The sequence below is a fragment of the Rhinoderma darwinii genome, chromosome 1, assembly GCF_050947455.1.
Source record: "Rhinoderma darwinii isolate aRhiDar2 chromosome 1, aRhiDar2.hap1, whole genome shotgun sequence".
Classification (NCBI taxonomy): Eukaryota; Metazoa; Chordata; class Amphibia; order Anura; family Rhinodermatidae; genus Rhinoderma; species Rhinoderma darwinii.
This window is the reverse complement of record NC_134687.1, coordinates 354,913,477-354,936,642: the sequence shown is the minus strand read 5'-3', so window position 1 is coordinate 354,936,642 and position 23,166 is coordinate 354,913,477. Positions and strand designations below refer to the sequence as shown.

Below are 23,166 nucleotides of genomic sequence, written 5' to 3'. Positions count from 1 at the left end.
TTCGCACCCATGCAGCTTATTTATTAAATGTTCTCCTACACATTTCACCTTAAAAAAAGTGGCCGTGAACAACGCCAGGTGATGTTCAGTAGTGATTGTTATATTCTCCAACATGCATATGCAGTGTCGAAGTACACAGCCTTCACTACCCTGCTTTCCAGAATAGCATACTGCTAAGCCAGTATGCAAGTCTTTAATAGTCTTTTAACCAGCACTTAGCCAACACAGCTGAAATGAGTATAAATGGTCAAAATAGTTAAGGGCCTGTTCACATCAGCGTTCGCTTTCCGTTGAAGGGTTCCGTCGGAGCAACCCATCAACGTAAAGGCAAACGGAAACCATAGCTTCCATTTACATTACCATTGATTTCAATGGTAATGCTTCCGTTGCTAATGGTTTACGTTTTTTTGACGGAATAGCGCAGTTAATCTACTAACGGCATCCCAGGGATCATGTGACCAGTCACATGATTACTGGGACCAATAGAGGCAGTGGCGCTGCTGCTGCCTCTATTCTATACACAGCGCTCATTGAGAAACTATCTGAGAATACAGAAGCAGCAAACCCGACACTCAGCTGCCCTATCGCTCGGGTACCAAGCTAAAACCTGCACCGTAAATACACTATGGTGCGGGTTTTTAGGACCCGACCGCTTATATACAGCCGACGGTCGGGAATCGGTTAAATTTACATGGTTCACTATGCGGGTAAATAACATGTAATCTTTATTCTATTGGTTGGTACGGTTAAGGTAACAGTTGTTTTTTTGCACAGCGTTAACCATGTGGTTACGATCGCGGCAATACCATATATATGTGTATTTTCTAAATTTTTTACTGTGCACTTTTTTTTTTTTTTAACTAAAAACTTTATTTAACAGTGTTTATTTTTACCACTAGGGGACTTCACAATGCGATTTTCTAAACCATAACTATACGTGTAAAACTTACAGGCAGTCTATTAGGCGGTGCCATTGGAATGGCCTAATAGACATATAGTCATAGCAGGCCTGGGATATTGGGTCCACCAGAGCGAGGGGCCGCTTTTTGGGAGTGTCTCTACTCACTAAACATCCATGTGCCGTGTGGCATATGTAAAGGAGTAGTCTTCAACCTCTTTAAATATGAAAAACTAAAAAGGGGCTTTCCTTTTTTTGTTAGAAGAGTCCCCTGAAAATAATAATCATAGGGATTCCTGCTGATAAGACACCCAGTCTTCATCTGTAATCTGTGGGCAACCTTGCATTAGGTGTTCAAAATGCCCTAAGCAACTGGGTTATCTAAACCAGACAACCCCTTAAAAAGACACTGTCTTACCTGAACAAGGCCACTATATCTTCTCCTGTGGACCTCACAGCCTCCTCTGGAAGCATGCTCAAGATTGCAGCTTTTTGAAACACATAGATTGCCTAAAATCATAATCACAACACGTTGGACACAATAATGGAATTTCGGTTATTAATCATAAAGAGACACAGAAACAAGAATACATTTTTAAACAGACAATTTACATCAAGGAAAAGGTAGACAACTTCTTCAATTCGATGAGCCACGTTCTGGTATTCATCCATTATAGACTAAGAACTAAAAATCCCTTTGTTATATAAAAGCAGAGTGAATGCCGCATTTGTGCATTTTGTGATGTCAATTGGATGCACTTCAAAAATTTACCAGATGATATGGTGCATCATGCCCCTAGTCATATCAGCCACTTGAAGGAAATATAGGTTTTATAAACAGGATTTAGAAACATCTCAAAGAAATTTGTATGAAAGCTTTAGGGCAAGTGCACATTTTATATTTTGATTTAATAACTTAAAACAATAAAACATGTTAAAATAATAAAAGAGGCAAAGCACCTTTGACCACTTGCTTTCCTTGCACAGCAGGTCAGCATAGTGGTATGCTTTTAGCCAGTCTTGTTGGAAGGAATGGGTCCACATCAGCTCCCAGTAACAGAGGTGGTGAATCTGTTTCCATTCCTGCTGGGCAACAATGCATTGCTTGAAGGTCTCTTGTGCCTGTACAATAAATTAATGAATGGGCATGTTATAAACATAAAAGATGATAAACATTATTAAAGAAGATGATTAAATACACACTCATCTGACAAAAATATGTTCACTGCAGGTAATAAGTATTTAATAACAAAGGTCAGATGATAGCTGCATATTTTGGGACCTAGAAAGGGGACATTATCATTAGTGAATTTTTTAATTTAAATAGCGAACTCACAATTCCATATCTTCAAGATACTTTTAATTTTTAAGTGTATGCCCGCCCCTAAAATGTACTAGTCCTTCTCAATGAATTAGAGTATCATCAAAAATTTAATTTATTTCAGTAATTCAATTCAAAAAGTGAAATTAATATATTATATAGCTTCATTACACACAGAGTGATCTATTTCCAGCATTTTTTTTCTTTTAATATTGAGAATTATGGCTAACAGTTAATGAAAACCCAAAATTTAGTGTCTATGAAAACTAGATTATATAAACCCAATTTCAAAAATGATTTGTAATACAGAAATGTTGGCCTACTGACAAGTATGTATAGTATATGCACTCAATACTTGGTCGGGGCTACTTTTGCATGAATTACTGCATCAATGCGGCGTGGCATGGAGGCGATCAGCCTGTGGTACTGCTGAGGTGTTAGGTCAGGCGAGTTTGCTGGCCAATCAAGCACAGTGATACTGTGGTTAATAAACCAGGTATTGACACCTGCCACACTGCCAAAAGTACCAAGTCCTGCTGGAAAATGAAATCAACATCTCCATAAAGCTGGTCAGCAGAGAGAAGCATGAAGTGCTCGAAAATTTCCTGGTAGACGGCTGCGTTGACTCTGGACTCGATATAACACAGTGGACCAACGCTAGCAGATGACATGGCTCCCCAAACCATCACGGACTGTGGAAAAATCACACTGGACCGCAAGCAACTTGGATTGATTTCCAAATGAAATGCAAAATTAACTTTCATCTGAAAACAGGACTTTGGACACTGGGCAACATTGTTGGTTAACGCAGCCGCCTACCAGGAAATTTTCGAGCACTTCATGCTTCCCTCTGCTGACCAGCTTTATGGAGATGATTTCATTTTCCAGCAGGACTTGGTACTTTTGGCAGTGTGAGTAGGTGCCAATACCTGGTTTATTAACCACAGGATCACTGCGCTTGATTGGCCAGAAAACTCACCTGACCTAAACCCCATAGAGAATCTATGGGGTATTGTCAAGGGGAAGATGAGACACCAGACCCAACAATGCAGACGAGCTGAAGGTCGCTATCAAAGCAACGTGGGCTTCCATAACACCTCAACAGTGCCACAGGCTGATCGCCTCCATGCCACGCTGCATTGATGCAGTAATTCATGCAAAAGGAGCCCCGACCAAGTATTGAGTGCATATAACGTACATACTTTTCAGTAGGTCAACATTTCGGTATAAAAAATAATTTTGGAAATTGGGCTTATCTAATATTCTCATTTGCCGAGACTAAATATTGAGTTTTCATTAACTGTTAGCCATAATCTTCAACATTAAAAGAAAAAAATTCTGGAAATAGGATTACTCTGTGTGTAATAAATCTATAGAATATATGCGTTTCACTTTTTTAATTGAATAATTGAAATAAATTTACACTTTGATGATATTCAAATTCATTGAGAAGTACTAGTATATGACCATTTGCACCTATATATAACCTACCGATAAATTGAATAAGTTCGATCTTTGCATAAAGCGTTAAGAAATGCATTTGGTCGGTGGCCTGACTCTGCACTGAGAGGACGTGTTTTTCCCTAGCTCTCCTTCCCACCGTTAGAATCTGCTGAAATCCCACTCATCCATCTCCACAAAAAGCCGGAATTATCATATTCCAGGACCGGGTGTAGATGAGAGAGGTCTGGAGTGGTTATTTTGGCCATCTTCATTTTAAGATTGCGGCTTAGCGCCGCATGTGAAGCCGGGGCCTCGATTTTTAGGCCGGTCCACTCGCGGCTCACTTCCGCTTGCTAAGATCGCCAAAGCATCCACAATAAGGATCATCTGCTGCCAGCGATGTCCCTCCCTGATAACCACCTAACAAAGGAGGCAACCACAAACGTCAGGTGAGGACAGAGCCTTTAAAGGAGGGAGTGAGTCCCCTATCAGAGTTACACCTCTGTGAAGGGCCACACTAGAATCCACCTTCCCCCTGCTCCAACATCTATGCCCAGCAGACTTGGGGCTGATACTTACAAGCAGAAGTCTAATACTCCTTACTGTCCGGCAAAGCAGGCGAGATTGAGGACTGTAGAGACCTCCTGGACAAAATAACACTGTGCAACGGCCGCCATCTTGGCAGCACCTAAGGCTCCACACTGCAGCCATATACTGTATTACCACAGGAGGGGACAGCACCTAGATTTTCATAGCCACAACTGTGCTCTAGTAGCTCCCTTTCCCTGAAAACGAGAGGCGGCCCGCCACAGCCTGGGAGGTGTTTTTTTCCTCACATCCCACCATCTATAGCAGAGAGACTGTAATTTCTTGTCATAATCTCCTGAAGTCCATCTTGGAAAGTACTGGATACAAGGCAAAGCCTTAATTTTTCTGGACTCTGCCAATATACGGTCTACGCATATTCGTTACTCCAGGGCTCTGCTCTAATTTTTTAGGAGGAATATAACTTACCCCTCTTTTATGATATATGAAGTAGTATACATGTTATTGCTTTAACATGACGGCTGTTTAACTCTTCTAGATGTATTGGGATATCTAACTCAAGACAGAACCTCAATCATTCCTGAGGTAAGTGCTACTCACCTCTAACCAACATATCTACCTGTTGGAGGCGGCTGTAAATATGGTTAAAATTGGCCCTCATAAGTCTAGAGACTCCTCAGGGGCTTTCAGATCCACTAGCCTTGATAACTTTGGACGTATCCGGTGATTTTTTTTTACAAAGCTCGATCGACAGTCACACAAGGTGACAAGATGTCTCCACCAAAATTACCACACCATAATACGGTAGATGATGAAAGTGACATGTAAGACGCACAACTCAATAGCATTCTTCCTATTTCTCATTCCTTTATAAGCAGAACACTGGCTAAAGCTCTAGAATCTGTGGTGAAAGAACTACATGACATCAAACAAAATTTCCAACAGATAGGCCATAGGGTTGAACAGCTGGAGTCCACCCAATCTCAGCTAGTTACATACACTGCAGCAGCCAATTCCTCCTTTCTTACCTGCCAAAACCATCTCAATAAAATGATAGGTTGTTGCGTCTCCCACGGTTGTCTTGATCCTCTAACCAGTCTAAGATTAAAAGGGGTCCCTGAGTCGATCACATCTGAAGCTCTACCCACTTCCATTAAACAACTGTTCATTACTATTCTTGGAGATGCATACATACAAGAGATCTCCATTGAAAGAGTTCACAGAGCCTTGAGGGCCAAACCAAAAGCAACAGATCCCCCCCAGAGATGTTATTTGCCGCCTATTTAGCTCTGTAACACGTGATGATATTCTGAGGAAGGCACGGGATGCTGAACCAATCACTTTGAAATCCTGGAGCCTTCCCCTTTTCCAAGATCTTGCTAACATTACTCTCTCCAAGAGACAGATGCTCAAACCCCTCACTGACCTGCTCAGAAACAAGCCTATTGTCTACAGGTGGTGGTTTCCATTTGGACTTTCCTTTATGGTGGATGGACAGTGACTGACAATCCGCACCTATGGGGACTTGCCTGAGTCCCTACAGGTATTTGAGACTCCTGATCTCCAAATTTCCGATTGGTCAGCTGTACTGTACGTTGCTTCTCTTCTATCCATTGTTCTTCCCACTCCCTGGGAAACCGGAAGCTCTGGCAGAGCAGCCAAATCCAAGAAACGAGTGGGGAAGCTTGCACCTAAAGGGAATTCTTATGGACTCCACTTGAATTCTATGAAGGTTTGCAGAATTTAGCTCTTTTAATAGGCAGTTCGACTAATACATGTGCATAATATGTTCTCACTCACGGTACTAAATGTGTTATCTGTTCACTTATAGTAGCACTGTTTTTCTTTAGGGTATGTTCACACGGCTTAGCAAAATACGTCTGAAAATACGGAGCGGTTTTGAAGTGAAAACAGCTCCTGATTTTCAGACGTTTTTGTAGCAACTCGCGTTTTTCGTGGCATATTTTACAACCGTCTTTGGAGCGGTTTTTCAATAGAGTCAATGAAAAACTGCTCCAAAAACGTCCCAAGAAATGACCTGCACTTTTTTACGCGCCGTATTTTGAAAAACGATGCGTAAAATACCGCCTTGTGGGAACAGAACACCGTAAATCACATTGCAAGCAGTGGGCAGATGTTTGGAGGCGTAATGGTGCAGTAAAAGGCCCGAATTACGTCTGAAAACACATCGTGTGAACATACCCTTAGTCAGGGAGAGCTCATATACTACTCACTAACCTTCACTTTCTTGTTTTGTTTCTAAATATTGGTGAGGAATTATCACTCATATACTGACCCTGACAAGTTAGGCGATATTTCTGTTATTTCTATAGATTGAAATGTATTAATATATCTCATGTCCAACTGATGTCCCATTTACATCTATTATTTGGTATGCATGATACCATCGTTTACCTTTGAATTACCCCTTTGTATAGTTTTGCAATGTTTCCCTCACTCTTTGGAGAGTTAAGTTATTCCCACAAAGCCTATAATAGCTAGATTATCATACCACCTGAAGTGTCACACTATCATAAGACAACCCATTGTCCTGTCTGACCATGTTTCACAAGAACAATACCGGTCTTCTTCTAAAATTGGTGCATATAACTGATATGCCATGGCATTGAAGTGTGGGGATATTCATATTAACTCAAAACGTGAAGGGCTTGAATGACCCCAGAAAAAGGAGCCAGATCTTGGCCTTACTGAAAAAAAAAGAGAATTCTAGCATTCTCTTATTGCAAGAAACGCACTTCACGGCGCATCGCATTCCCTCGCTTTCTCACCATTGTTACTCCACTTGGTACCACAGTGCACACCCCTCCTCCTTGAAGGGAGTCAGTATTGAGTTTCATAAAAATGTTCCCTACATACACACTCTAACCTATCCTGTTACAGAGGGATGTTTCCTCTTTATTAAGGGTTCAATAGCGGGTGCCCCGGTCACCATTGCCTACATCTACGCCGCTAACCATAAGCAAATGCGATGGTTAATAAATACACTAGAACAATTGAGAGATTGTGCAGAAGGCATGCCGATATTGGGAGGGGATTTTAATCTTGATTTTGACCCGTTAGTGGATACCTCCAGTGTTACCTCTTGTATATCCTATACGAAGTTAAGGAAATTTAAAACCTGTCTTAGGCAGCTTGATCTGGTGGATGTTTGGAGATTACATCACCCTGTAGAGAGAGATTTCACATACTTCACACACATTCATAACTCCCATCATAGACTGGATTACCTACTTCTTTCAGGACGATATCTACACTCGGCACTTTCATCTCACATTGGCCCTATCCAGTTGTCTGACCATGCACCGATATCATTCCAAATCTCGGAATGGTTTCCAACATCCACCCCCCGAGATCCTGGTCTTGGTCCCTAAATGAAACCCTTCTCGACAACCCGAAACACCTTGAGGAAACACGGAAGTCGCTTTCTGAGTTTTTCGCTCTGAATGAGACGCCAGAGATTTCTTCCCCAGTTGTTTGAGAAACGCACAAGGCTTTCATTAGAAGACAACTAATTGCACTAGGCTCTAGATGTAAAAAGCAACACACCGCAGAACTTAATTCCCTTCTTACCCAAATAGCGGCACTGGAACTCATCGGCAAACGCTCTAGCGCTACCCTAGAGCAGAATGACTTGGAGATACTCAGAAATAAACTTAAGGCTTTATTAAACATCAGATCTGTCAAGTTGTACCGGAGAAGTACCTTTAAATTCTATGCACATGGTGACAGAGGCTCAAAGGTTAGGTCTGCTCTCCTTAACCCCTATCCGCACGGAGTAAGTAACTATACGTTGTCGCGGGAGGTTACTTCCCGCACGAGGACGTATAGTTACTGAGTTGTTTCCAGTGCACACGGTCGGCGACAGTGTGCACCGGGTAGTCAGCTGTCGCCGGCAGCTGACACTCGACTCTTGCCGGCCAGCGGTCCTTTTCGGTGAATTAACCCCTCAAATGCAGCGATCGCTGCATTTTAGGGGTTTCTAGCATATCGGCAGACCCCGGTCTGAAATCGCGGGGTTTGCCGATAGTTAGCATGGCAAATGGAAGCCAAACAATGGCCTCCGTGTCTGCCATGGACGGAAGTCCATCAGGACCAACCTCCGGCTGGTCCGGATAGGCTTCCTGTCAGTGACAGGAAGTCACCGTGTCGTTCCCGATGCACACTGTCGGCGACAAGGTGTGCATCGGGAACCGGGAGGTCAGCTGTCCCCGCTAGCTGACACTCCAGTGTTGCCAATCAGCGGCTCATCGCCGCTGGTTTCGGCAATTAACATCTTAAATGCGGCGATCTATTGCGATCGCCGCATTTAGGGGGTTTGTAGCACATCGGCAGCCCCCATACAATTGGGATTGGCACATCGGCAGCCCCCATGCCCCTGATGGCATCCGGTGGGCAGGCAACGGCCTCCGGGTCTGCCATGTATGGAAGCCTATGAGGACCAGCCTCTAGCTGGTCCTCGTAGACTTACGGTCAGAGTGACTGTGACGTCACACTGACAGTTGGAATACATTACACTACTAGGTAGTGTAATGTATTCTAGCAGCGATCAGAGCTGCAGGTAAAAAAAGAAAGTGTAAAAATAAAAGGTTTTTTTCCCCAATAAGAAGTAATTTATTATAGGAAAAAAATGAAACGGTTAAAAAAAAAAAGTATATTTAGTATCACCACGTTCGTAACGACCCAAACTATGAAACTATAATGTTATTTTTCCCGCACGGTGAATGCCGCAAACAAAATAAACAAAAAACTATGCCAGCATCGCTATTTTTTGGTCACCACCTATCCCAACATGTAGAATAAAAAGTGATCAAAAAGTCGCATTTACCCCAAAATAGTACAAATAAAAACACAACCCGTCCCACAAAAAACAAGACCTCCCACAGCTTTGACTAAAAAATAAAAAAAGTTACGGCTCTCAGAATTTGGGGTCTTGGAAAATAAATTATTTTATAGAAACGTAATTTTATTGTGCAAACGCTGCAAAAAACATAAAAAAACTATATATATATGGTATCGCTGTAATCGTACTGACCCGCAGAATAAAGTAAAAACAATTTATTGCGCACAGTGAACGCCGTAAGAAGGAATTTAAAAAGCCAAAATCGCAGTTTTTTGGTCACCTCCGTCCGCTCTAAAAAAAAGTGATCAAGAAGTTGTATGTATCATAAAATTATACCAATAAAAGCTACAGCTCGTCCCGCCAAAAATAAGCCCTCACACCGCTCAATCGACCAAAAAATAAAAATAAAAGTTCTGGCTCTGAGAATGTGATGATACAAAACAATTATTTTTTTTTAGCAAATAGTCTTTTCTTTGTAAAAGTAGTAAAATATAAAAAACCTATATAAATAATCACCGTAATCGTTTTGAGACGCAGAAAAACTAAACTAAAAGTTGTCGTTTTTACCGCACGGTGAAAGACGTAAAAACAAAACCCCAAAAACAATGGAGGAATCAGTTTTTTCCAATTTCAATCCGCAAATAAAAAAAAATTCAGTTTCCCAGTACATTTTATGGTACTTTAAATGGTGTCAATAGAAACTACAACTCCTCCCGCAAACAATAAGCCCTCACACCGCTCTATTGATGGTAAAATAAAAAAAAGTTATGGCTCTTGGAAGGTGGGGAGTGAAAAACGAAAATGGAAAAGCAAAAAAGGATCAGTCCTAAAAGGGTTAATTAAAATCGAATAAAAAAACATTTGTGACGGTATTGCCGTACTCGGGAGAAATTGCGTTACAAATGTTGGGGTGCTTTTTCTCTTTCATCCCTTGTGAAAATTGGAAAATTTAGTGGAGAAAAATGTTGATATTCATTTTCACGGCCTAATTACACTAAATTCTATTAAAAAACTTTGGGGTCAAAATGCTAACTATACCCCTAGAAAAATTCCTTGAGGAGGTGTAGTTTCCAAAATGGGGTCACTTTTGGGGGGTTTCCACTGTTTTGGTCTCTCCAGGGCATTGCAAACGCGACATGGCACTGAAAACCAATCCAGCAAAATCTAAATCCAAAAGGCGCTCCTTCCCTTCTGAGCCCTGCTGTGAGTCCAAACATCAGTTTATGACCACATATGGGGTATTGCTGTAATTGGAAGAAATTGCTTTACAAATGTTGGGGTGCTTTTTCTCCTTTATTCCTAAAAAGGAAAAAATTCTATGTTTTTGCAGAAAAAAAAGGTGATTTTCATCATCACAGTCTAATTCCACTAAATTCTGCAAGAAGAAAACTGTGGAGTCAAAATGCTAACTATACCCCTAGGAAAACGCCTTGAGGGGTGTAGTTTCCAAAATGGGGTCACTTTTGTGGGCTTTCGACTGTTTAGGCACCACAAGACCTCTTCAAACCTGATATGGTGCCTAAAATATATTTCTAAAAAAAGGAGGCCCCAAAATCCTCTAGGTGCTCCTTTGCTTCAGAGGCCTGTGCATCAGTCCATTACCACACTAGGGTCACATGTGGGATATTTCTAAAAACTGCAGAATCTGGGCAATAAATATTGAGTTGCGTTTCTCTGGTAAAATCTTCTAAAAAAAATAGATTTGTAAATTTCACCTCTACTTTGCCTTAATTCCTGTGAAACGCCTAAAGGGTTAAAATACTTTCTGAATGCGGTTTTGAATACTTTGAGGGGTGCAGTTTTCAAAATGGGGAAATATACAAGGCCCTCAAAGCCACTTCAGAACTGAACTGGTCCCTGAAAAAGCCTTTTGAAACTTTCTTGAAAATATGAGAAATTGCTGCTAAAGTTCTAAGCCTTGTAACGTACTAGAAAAATAAAAGGACGTGAAAAAAACTAAGCAAAACATCAAGTAGACATATGGGAAATGTTAACTAGTAATTATTTTGTGTGGTATTACTATCTGTTTTACAAGTAGATACATTTAAATTTAGAAAAATGCAAATTTTTGCGAATTTTCGCTAAAATTTGACGTTTTTCACAAATAAATATTGAATTTATCGACCAAAGTTTTTCACTAACAAAGTACAATATGTCACGAGGAAACAATCTCAGAATCGCTTGGATAAGTGACAGCATTCCGAAGTTATTACCACATAAAGCGACACGTCAGATTTGAAAAAAATCATCTGTGTCCACAAGGCCAAAAGAGGCTGTGTCTTGAAGGGGTTAAGAAACGGGCAAACCACTCCTTTATTCAAGAGATTAAAACGGCCTCTGGTAATAATGTTGGAGATATTAACAACACAACCAAAGAATTCCTTGCCTTCCATACTTCTCTGAACAACTTGCTGGAACACAAGGATGCTGGGTCGCTCACCTCAGAGTTTTTAGATTCTCTCACTCCCTTCTTTGTCCCCCAAAGAGAAGCTCTCCTTGCTTAAACCATTCATGCAACAGGAATTGCTAGGTGTTCTCCGTTCCATTCCTAATGGAAAGAGCCCTGGACCAGATGGTTTTCCTGTTTCTTATTACAAGAAATTTCACCAACTCCTTATTCCAAAATTTTTAAATGTTTGCAATGATCTGGTCAAGGGCACCCTATTACCCCCACAGACCCTTGAGGCACATATCACTGATTCCTAAGGAGGGTAAGGACAAGTCACATTGTGGTAGTTACTGCCCCATATCCCTCCTCAACTCAGACCTGAAGCGGTGGGCAAAGTTATTAGCCAGACGACTCAAACCTCTGCTTACTAAACTTATTTCACCAGAACAGGTGGGTTTTGTACCAGCCAGGAAGGGGAAACATAATACCACCAGACTTATCAACATCATTCATTACGCCTCTTTGAAGAGGATTCCATTGGCCTTACTCAGTACAGATGCCGAGAAGGCATTTGATAGGGTCCGGTGGTCTTCTATCAAAGCAACTTTGATTAAATTCGGTTTACCCCCCTTTTTATATCCGCTATCTTCTCCCTCTACTCGACGCCTAGGGCGAGACTTCGATTGAATGGTACACTATCTCCCCTCTGACATTACCAACAGAAGGAGGCAGGGATGCCCTCTTTCCCCGACGTTATTTATAATGGTTATGGAAAACTTCACAAAATAATAGTTCAAACTGATGATATCCAAGGCTTAAATCTTGGTGGGGTAGTTCACTCCACAGCAGCGTTTGCCGATGACCTTCTAGTGATAATCACTAACCCGAGACAGGCCTTCCCTCATGTTCTGCGCATATTTGAACTTTTTGGATGGGTATCTAATTTTAAAATAAAGTACTCCAAGTCTGAAGTTTTAAACATCGCAATCAACTAACGAGATGTAGGGGTGATTAAGAATTTGGCGCCTTTTAGATGGCCTAACTCAAACATTAAATATTTGGGCATACATTTGCCTAGTAATATTTATTTGTTATATACACTGAATTATGCACCTTTAGCCTGCAAATTTCACTCTCATCTTCGTTCCCTCAATATCCCATTCCTCTCATGGTCAGGACGAAAAAATTACCTGAAAACGTACATTCTCCCTCCCATGCAAACTGTGCCGATCCGCCTTCCCAACTCATTTTTTGTCACCATTAGGCAACTCTTCTCACAATATTTATGGGCTGCCAAGAAGCCAAGGCTACCCCACAGACTCTATTTTAAAATCTTATAAAGGGGGCGTGGGACTATCAGACCCGCAAATTTACTACCAAGCCATCCATCTGAGTAGATGGATATCCCTGCTTAGAACGTGTGACTCTTCCCCTGCCTTGATTGTGGAAAGAGCATTATTAAACCCGGATATGAGGTCCAACCTCTGGTGTAGAACTACTGCTCATAAAATAACCGATGAGGTTAGCCCCACTATTAGAGGCACTATTGAGGTCTTCCGTCGGTTCTTACCCTTTAAAGACCCTTCCAACGCAATTTCTCCTCTTATGCCCGTGGCCTTGTTGCCCAATGTTATGGGTTGCCCTAGCCCTATTTATAGTCTATGGAAACCATTTTGTGTTACAACAATTTCTGAAGCCTTCAAAGATGGACAGCTTCCTGACCTGCCCTCCCTAATCCCAGTTCCACCTGATGGCCACTGAATTTTCTACAAATTTTAAATTTCAATGAAGATCTGAGCCATCCTGTTTGGAAACGTTCTTACTTCTCCCCTCCCTCACCAGATAGGAGATAGAAAACACAGCGCCACATAGTGTAGATTACCCGGGCAATGAAAGTACAATATCCAAAAATCCAAATAGGTGCTCACCTAGGATAAGAGGATAACGGACAGTGGAGAGAATAGTAGCTGCTGCTGCCAGGACTCAGTGCCAGTGTTCCAAGGAAAACCGCAGAGGATATGCTGATGTACAGAAAAAACAGAGTCTCCAAGGCGCTGCTGCACTAGGAAGGCAATAGGCATAAGCGATATGTAATATTCAAGCGATTTATTGAAAACAAGGCTACGCGTTTCAATGCCGCACCGGCATCTTCATCAGGCCAGGTTGGCCTGATGAAGATGCCGGTGCGGCATTGAAACGCGTAGCCTTGTTTTCAATAAATCGCTTGAATATTACATATCGCTTATGCCTATTGCCTTCCTAGTGCAGCAGCGCCTTGGAGACTCTGTTTTTTCTGTACATCAGCACTCCCTCACCAGAGGAATCCTCTCCAAGATCTATGGAGGACTTCTCCTTGAGAGAACTCCAGACAAACCAAGTTATTTACTAGCATGGGAACAAGAGTTAGAACTTACCTTTACAAGAGGGGAAACCTCTCAAATCCGGAGACACTCGCATGGGTTTTCCAGGTGTGTTAGAATTCAAGATAATTCTTTCAAAACCCTAAGCAGATGGTACAGAACCCCAGATTTTTTTTACACAGAGCTACCCTTACCCACTCAAACAAGTGTTGGCATTGCAATACTGAGAAAGGGACTATGTCGCACATCTGGTGGGAATGTACAAAGGTTCAACCCTTCTGGATAAAGGTCTCCAAAGTTAAGGTGATCACCAAATCCACAATTTCACTGTCCGCCCCCCTGATCTTGCCATGGGCCTCTTCAGGTGACTTTTGTCCTAGACGCCATAACCTCTCTACACACCTTCTTACAGCGGTGAAGCTGCTCATTCCCTTATATTGGCGTTCTGATGCTCCCCCCACAGTTAGTGAATGGCTCTCCAAGGTAGACTCCATTTGTAGGATGGAGGAATTATTAAGCCGGGAATTAAAAAGACATGATAAATTTTTAGAGGTTTGGGAATCTTGGCTAGCTTTCCGCAGATCACCCTGCGAGACGTCCCAACCCTTTCCTTCTGCTAGTGTGTCTAGTTAAGAGCAGGTGCCTTTTTATCTAAATGCTTTTAATATTTGGTTCAGGCAGCAGCAATATATGTGCCCCCCCCCCCTCTCCTCTTCTCTCTCTCTCATCTCTTTCTTTTACCTTCTTCCTGATATTTAAATTACCTCAACTGCTATACTCCTTCAAGGTGACCGGATGATACGGGAATCTCTTGTTCAATTGTTTGTACATAGTTTATTATGTTCACTTAGGTTTGCTTTGATTGCAACTACTTGCTGATGTTACTTGTAAGGCCTGCGCACCTTCTCTTTATTTTGTCTCTTGATATCAAACGTTATTTACCAAGATGTTCAGATTTCAAATGTACGACGATTGCATGTATGTTATTCTCTTTTCTGAATAAATAAAAAGATTTGAGAAAAAAAAAAAAAGCAATGCATTTGAAGTCCTATAATACATTGTAATCCAGCTCCGCATTCAGAATTTTGCTGGCTTCCTCATACCTCAAACACCCAAGCAGCCCCCAGCTACATAGTATTATCGACACCGATTTTTTTTTTGCCAATTTTCACTATAGGAAGTAGTGTTTACCCCTGGCACTAAACATTAGTCTAGTCTAGTTTTGAAAATGCGTGTCAGGGATAGCGTACAAGAATTAGAAGTTCCAAAGATGGCTGCCGACATTCATGAAGTAGTAGTAATAGCAAGTACTGCTTGAATCATGGAAAAAAAATGCAATTGTTCAATAAGACTATTAGTTTACAACTTATTCAGCTGAAATAAAACCCAAACACTTTAGTGCTTCTTTAAGGTTACTAGATCTAGATGTAAAATGTAATATGATGTTCAAAAGGTGAACCTATATTTCCATCAATACATCCACTTAGTGGCAAATCTATAGACTATCTCTTCACAATTGCCTGTGGCTAACATCAAAAGCAACACATACAGTTTGCCATCTCTTGGAAAAAAAACTATACACATATATTTTACATGTTTACAGTCTTATTTTAGTCTAACTGAAGTGCTTTTTTTAGATGGTAAAAATAAAAAATACCTGTTCAAAGTTTCCTTTAAGTACATCTATCCGGGCAGCATAAAACAGAATTATGGAGCCCTGAGTAAAAGAGAAATAAGTCAATTATGAGATTTTTTTTTGTACACAACTCTCCAGATTTAGGCATTTCGCAGTCACATACATTTGGGAATTTCTTGAGGTAGGGTTCAATAAGAGAGTCTGCTTCTTCAAGATTACCTTCTCCAGTGCCTAAGAAAAATAAAGATTTGAAAGATTGTCTTCGTATATAATAGTATGGTGAACCAACAATAATGTCTATAAAGTATTTAGGATATGATTGTGTAGACTATTAACTACTGTGATTCATATAGAAGTGCAAAACCTTGGTGTGGCCCCAAAATTATAGGAACAATTTCCTATCACATTGTAGATGGCAAGAAATAGAACCATTCATAACTAGTAGGATAAAATATTTTGTTTACTAACAGTTTTAAGTAAACCCAGACCACAAGCTTTCATAATGGGATGTATTAAAAAAAGAATAAAAATATAGCAGGTGGGGGCAACAATGTGCTGCTAACGTAAAATGAAACCACAATAATGGATTTTTTTTTTATACCTATTGGACTATGGCAAATATTAAACATTAATTTAAATGGTGCCATAATTATAGCTTCAACATTTAGTTCATAATCAGAATAACTAGAACAAATCTAAACCAATGTCAACAATAATATTCATCATTTATTCTTTAATGAAAGTGAGTAGGTGATCATTTGGGCACATACTCTAGGGCAGTGATCCCCAACCACGGACCAATACTGGGCCGTGGATCATTTGGTACCGAGCTGTGGTATCCGGTATTCGCAGTGAATTGTGGGTGAAAAACCACACCAAATTGTGGTATAGTTTTTTGCCTCGAATGTCCGCTGCGGAAAAAACTGCTGAGCATTCAGCCGGCCTGCTAACAGGCCGACCTCCTGGGACAACGTTTTATCCCAGGAGACCGCTGCAGCCTGTGATGGGCTGCAGCAGCAGCCACAAGGGATGAAGCATCATCCCAGGAGACCGATCCCCTGACGTCATCCAGGCCGGGCTCCTGGGATGACTTTTCATCCCATGTGACCGCTGCTACAGCCCGTGATTGGCTGCAGCTGTCAGATGGGATGAAACGTCATCCCAGGAGGCCGGCCTTGAGGAAGAAACAGACTTCTGAGTAAGTATAGGATTTTAGTTTTTTCAGAGTTGTGTTTTTTGCAGCGGAATTGCTGCGATTCCACCTCAATAAATGCAACAACTGCTATTTGTTGTGGGTTTTACCTCCTCATTCAATTCAATGGGGAAAACCAACAATAAATAGGCAGCGTTTACGCAAATACAATTGACACGCTGCAGAATAAAACTCTGCACCACACATTAATTTGAGCGTTTTTTTGGAAAAATTGTCTTGCATGAAACTGGTTCTTGGTTAAAGGTTGGGGATCGCTGCTCTAGGGGAACTTACCAAGTATTAGTGAGATATAAGTATGATAAAACAGCAGCGTGAGGACACACAGAATGGCTCTTACACTGGCACCAGAGGCTCCTTCTCTCAGCTGGAAAAGGCCCAGCTCCTGTTAAATATAGTAAAACCATTACCACAAGAGTTGCAGTTAACTCAATATAGTTTAGGGTGGATTCACACGTGGCAGATTTTGTGTCAGAAATTTATGCGACTGAAAATCAGTTCCATTCCCCTACATGTGGTTGTTTCTGCAGCAGGTACATGGATTTCTGCAAGTTCAATTCAGAGGAATCAAACAGACGGTCGCAGAAATCTCTGAAAAAAAAATCTGCTGCCTGCACCTTCCGTCCAAAAAACCATACCACATTGTGCGGAAAAAATCATCTAAATATTTACCCCCTCTGTCTTCTCTGCGCATAGTCCTGTTTCCTACGATGACGTTAAAGGCCATGTGACGCTGCAGCCTGTGATTGGCTGCAGCAGTCACAAGGGATGAAACGTCACCCCAGGAGGCCGGACTGCAGGAAGAAGGAGAGCGTTTTGGGCAAGTATGTTTTTTTTTCCGGAGTTGCGATTTTTGCGGCGTAATCGCTGCCATTACGCCGCAAAAGTCGCAACACTTGGCTTTCTGTTGCAGGTTTTGCATCCCCATTGAATTCAATAGAGAAAACCCACAACAGAGAAACAAAAACGCAGAATAAATTGACATGCTCCGGAAATAAATTCCACACTGCAGGTCAATTTATTAACGTTCACACTGCGTTTGTTTTCCGCAGTGTGGGCAAGAGATTTTCTAATTCTCATCCACTTTACTTCTACTGTAAATGTTGCAGAATTAGCACACACAATTCTGTAGCGTTCACGTAGCGTTGGATTTCGGCCAAAGGCTGTTTGTTAAGATGCTTCACATATTTGCCAGCAGTGCCAGACATCTGCGTATCTAATGGACAAGTTCTTCAATGTGCATTCATTCAATGTTAGATTAGACTCAATCTCTAATCTGTTTACACGTTCTTGATTGCCACATGTAATTTGCAAAATATACATTAACACAGGTTTTAATTTTATATTATACAAATCACAACATATTTGTTATGGAGTTCAACTTTAAGAAGACCAAAGTAAAAACATTGGAAGATACATATTTTATAACGGAAATGACTGTAATTACATAGTAAAACTAGTCCGTGTTGGTTGTGTGTTGAGGATTTGAAATCTGAGGAATCCATACAGACAGTATATTGGGAAATTGTAGAACTTAAAACAAAAAAAACATTAATTTGCTGAAACCGAATAACCCCCTTAAGACCTAACAGTCTGGCTACATGCAGCTGCCACTAGAGGGAGCTTAATGCATACGGTTACACATTGAATTTACTAACCCATAGTATGCAGTAAGCTCCCTCTAGTGGCTGCTGCAACACAATCGTGTTCATGGCTGTACATTCACTAGTTAAAAAAAACTTATGCATTTGCATTTGGTCTTTTCTTAAATTCCCTTTTTTTACAGGTTACGCTATGGATAGGAAATATACTTAAATTTAATTGATGTTTCTATTATATCTGGTCTACAAAGCAACGTGTGAGAATTGGATGCACGTAAGCAAAAAATACCATCACACCGATGAGGTCAGGAACCAAATTTTACCACAACAAAAGACACCAGCTCACCATTCAGCTTTGAGTAACAGGTAGACATTGCTGGAGCCTGGAGAGGTGAGGAACCACTGGACCCAGAAACGTAACCCCCAGACAATAAAGATCATTAGTATTAACCCCTTCCCTACTCTAGGCCATCAGTTACTTCATTATAAACCAAAGACAACCAGGGATGGGAGAATTAAACTAAACCTAAAAAATACAAAAAACACAGTAGCAATGTATGGTAGTATTATTTGGGCATCGAGTAACAATATTGTGTGTGCAATTTATGATATTATTCTGTGGGTAATTGAAGCTTCATTTTGATACGGTGTTTTATTTTGGCACTCTGACGGTATGATGTGAGGGATTAGGATATCACGTGGACACTGCATGGCAGTATTGTGAAGGCACTAGATGACAGTATAATGTGAGAATATGACAGTGTTATGCAATTGCTGGATTGTGGTATTATTTGTATGGCAGTAGTCATGTATAAACATTTGGGTAACAAGTGCAGATGTATGGGAACATAAATATATTCCTCCTTTTTGGAATATACGAGAAAAAAAAAAAAGTCAGGGCTCTACTTTCTTTTTTTGCTACTACTCCATTTTCCATTAAACCGCCCTTGTTAACTTTTCCTGTGCCAGAAGAGGCTTGTGCTTATACAAAATACAGCAAGTCATAACTCCAATATTATCATTCGATTGTAGTACCAAAGCCCTTAATATCCTAAGTAACTTTTTCTTTGTTTTCTTCACACTTTCTAGAGTTATAAATCTGTTACGTCATAGCATAATATAAATACATATTTTAAATTCCAGAAAATCAATCACCCTGTTTCCAGAAAAGCCAATGAATTCCAGCAACCTGAGAACCTTTGACGGTAGGAGAGAAAGCATCTGAAAAAAACAAAAAAGGCAAAATCAGAATGTGAGATCAGGAAGGAACAGTAAAAATAAATGGTCAGTACTCAGGAGGCCCAGACACTGTCTTATCTTTAGAGGATATTGACTTAGATGAGAATAGAACGGGATCATTACTACAAGCTTATGAGGGGGATTAAAAAGGAATTGCATGCCCACAGATCTGGCATGTTATCGCTCACCCAGATGTGCCACGTTCGTGGATAAGAAGCTATGGATACTGCAGCATTTGTTTGACTCAATTTTACAGCACGCTGTGCGGATTTTTGCGACTGACTTCAATGGGAAGAACATTCAAGGTAAAAAGATACATAACTGCTTAGCTTACAGTGTTTTCACATGCTGTGTCATGATCAAGAAGCTTTTTATAGAAAACATTTTAGGCCAGGATCACACACACACACACACACACACACACACACACACACACACACACACACACAGTTTCGATGCAGTTTTTGGACTCTGTTTTTTTTTTAGCCAAACACATAAGTAGACACAAAAGGAAAAGAGAAAAAAAAAAAAATACAAGAATATGCAGGATTGGATTTGTTGAGGCATTAAAACCACAGACCCCAAAATTTATTTAAATCAGACCCCAAAACTAAAATCAGACTAGACACAAACATTTTTTTTCAAACCTCATTCTAGATCCCAAAACAAATTCAAACCCCAGAATTAACTCAGACCCCATTACTGACACCTAAATTAATCCAGACCCACGTTAGGACATTGTATTCACCGCTGAACAGCATCGGGACCAAGTAAAAACAGTGCCCAGAGGTTAGGAGGGCTCAGGAGAATAGTGGAGTAGTGGGTTAGTAAACGGAGGGCTAGACAGAAGGGAAGTTACTGCAGTAACTGGGGCCTGTGTAGTCTTCCCTAATAGAAAATACAGAAACCACAGTCACAAGCAGTGCTACCAGGCCCCTATTTTTAAAAATTTCAACTGGTACCCAGATGGCAGGCCTGAATGGGTCCATGTAATCTATTGTCTTGCCAAGTAAGTCCAGCAGAATAAGAGCCAATCCAGAGGTGGCTAATAAAAAGGAGCCCAATTAAGTCCATTATTCAAAGGAACTAGATAAGTGCTGGATCAAATATTCTGATTAAAAAAAATAAAAAATAAAAATATACAGAACATTTTATTGCAAAGGTAGAAAATAAAAATGAAACATGCTACTATAACTTGTTTTAGGCCCTGTTCACAGGGAGTTTTTTGGCGCCGATTTTGACGCGGAATCTGAATCCGCTCCACAAAACGCCCGAAATCGCCCCCCCCATTGATTTCAACGAAAGGTGGAGACGTTTTTTCTTCCCCCAGGCAGCTTTTGGCCACTCGTGGGGAAAAAAAACCCTGGTCGTGGATTCCGCCTCTGACTTCCCATTGAAATCCATGAGGCAGAAAAAACATGTCCATGCTTTTTCCGCTACGTTTTTTTTTGCCCGCCGACCTTGCATTACACAGCGAAAAAAAACATGAAAACCACGGGGAAAAAAAAGCGCAGGCAGTTCAAAATCTGCCTTAAATTCCTGAAGGGATTCTGAGGCCGATTTTTTCTGCCTGCAAAAAACGGTGTGAAAGGTCCTTAGGAACCAGGCACACGACCATAGAGTTAATGCACCTGTAAATACTGTCCCTAAATACGGATCCGTAGTCCTGTATGGTCATCCGTAAATCATCCGCATATACAGAATGGTGTCCGTAAATACGGTCCATAGTGCATCCGTATTTACGGATCCACAAAAAGAATTAGAAAACTACAAGTGATATGCAACAACTGAAAACCTGGCATCGCCTAGCAAAGCTTCCGTAATTACGGACGGATACTGTTGCACATCTGTAGCCGTCCGTAACTACGGAAGCACCCATAGACATATGGGGAGTCTGATGTAATTACGGCCCAAAAAAGGACATGTTCTATCATTTCTACGGCACGGACACCCATTCGTAAAGATACGGAAAGGAGTCCGTAGAAATGAATGGGTACTTAATTACGGCCTGTAATTACAGATGAAAACTACAGTCATGTGCATGGGGCCTAAATCAGGAAAGTATCAATCTCTGAATGATCCTCTGTTTCTGGCCTTCTGGGATTCTATAGAATCTCGAAGTCCTGTGGTGGAACCTTTAATGGGAGTATTAAAAAAACAAAAACCGATTACAGGGCAACATTTGTTGCAAGAGTTGGATCATGTATAAAGATGAAGGTGCTGCCACTTTGCTTGTCGCACTAAAACAAGATCAAATTCTGCCTAAACATGACCCCTGCCTAAAATTCTACCAATCTGAAAACCAACCTATTATTCCAACATTTGGAGAACTGAGAAATAGCAACATATTTGAATATGGTTTTGTTTATTTGTAACAATTATTAAAAATACTTACCAAATTAAAGGCACCTATGCCCAGTTTAACGCCACCTTCAAATTGATGTTGAGTTTCACTTGAGTTCTTGTTTTGGTTCATTGATAAAAGAACTTGATGGCATTCTCTATCAGATGCAAACATCAATCAATTTATTAGCAATTTTAAACTTTTTAAGGACTAAAAGGATAAAGATAGCACTTTAGAACAGGAAATTGAGGAAATGACATTGTAAAACAAACTTACTTGTAGATTTGGTAACTTGTCCTGATTTTGAGTCCGCCTTTGATAAAGTTGATCATGTTTTCATCCTGGAAGAATTTCATGTTTATGGACAAAACTAAAATCTATATCCCTACTTCTTACAAAACCCAAAAATATTTATTAAACAGCTAAGAAGTTGGCCATTGACTAGAATGGCCGACTATTTGGCCGCTTCAAAAAAAAACAAAAAAAAACGACAAGAGCTTCCAGTCATCAGACACCAGATCGGACATTGTTGGAGTATCCTACGTATATGCCACCAATGACTCATGAGACAATCTTTTTTTTATATAACCGTATTGATTAATCAAGATAAAGAAAACCGCCTGACATTATTTCCTTCTTGCACTCTAAATAAAGGCCAATACCTGGACTGGAAAATACGAGGCCAAAATGACCTTAATTATCCCAGCAGTCGCTTGCCACATGCTAGTGTCCTATGGCAAGCTTTGCGTTCTAAAATCAGAAAATCTAGCACAAGAAAATGATCCTGCATTCTGTAATAAAAAGGAAGACCCTATGATTATAGTTTATGAATTTTAGTATTCAATATTGTGCACACAAAACACTAGTCCTAATTCAATAATGTAAAAAATAAATAGCTAAGAAAGCCCAAAATGGTAAAACAATAAAATTGTCAATACAGTCACCATTAGAATTACATATTGTATCCTTGTCGCTGCTATTCAGGTGACCTATCGTATCGGTTTACATTCTTGCGTAGGGAATGTCGTCTATAGGGACATCATGTAAGCAGGCTAGCCAGTAACAGTCCGCTATCTCTAGGTCATAATGGTTAACACACGTCACTGCAGCAGGCCACAATTGTCCTGCCTGCTCATGTGACTTGTCAGGATGTTGGGGAGCCTAATAGTGGCGAAAGAACGGTGAAGAGTACTAAAGACAAGTTTATTTGAGATTATTTCAGCATCTTGGGCAATTTTATTGTATCCCTGGTAAACCCCTTTGAAAATGATCAAAATAGATAAAAATGGTGCATTAGTCCCAGGTTAATTAATTTTGT

General features: G+C 40.6%; 1 protein-coding gene across 5 annotated transcripts in view; it reads right to left on the bottom strand.

The window, feature by feature from the left end:
* The window catches only part of TTC39B (tetratricopeptide repeat domain 39B), a 335,062-nt gene that overhangs the window by 7,439 nt on the left and 304,457 nt on the right, over positions 1 to 23,166 (bottom strand). For all 5 annotated transcript variants that reach the window (XM_075826659.1, XM_075826649.1, XM_075826667.1 and 2 more), the window contains 8 exons: positions 22,125 to 22,189; positions 21,900 to 22,005; positions 19,421 to 19,486; positions 16,941 to 17,049; positions 15,618 to 15,685; positions 15,476 to 15,535; positions 1,859 to 2,020; positions 1,317 to 1,408 (listed from right to left, as the gene is read on the bottom strand). In XM_075826659.1, the coding sequence (XP_075682774.1) occupies positions 1,317 to 1,408; positions 1,859 to 2,020; positions 15,476 to 15,535; positions 15,618 to 15,685; positions 16,941 to 17,049; positions 19,421 to 19,486; positions 21,900 to 22,005; positions 22,125 to 22,189 (728 nt within the window). The remainder of the gene's footprint in view (positions 1 to 1,316; positions 1,409 to 1,858; positions 2,021 to 15,475; positions 15,536 to 15,617; positions 15,686 to 16,940; positions 17,050 to 19,420; positions 19,487 to 21,899; positions 22,006 to 22,124; positions 22,190 to 23,166) is intronic.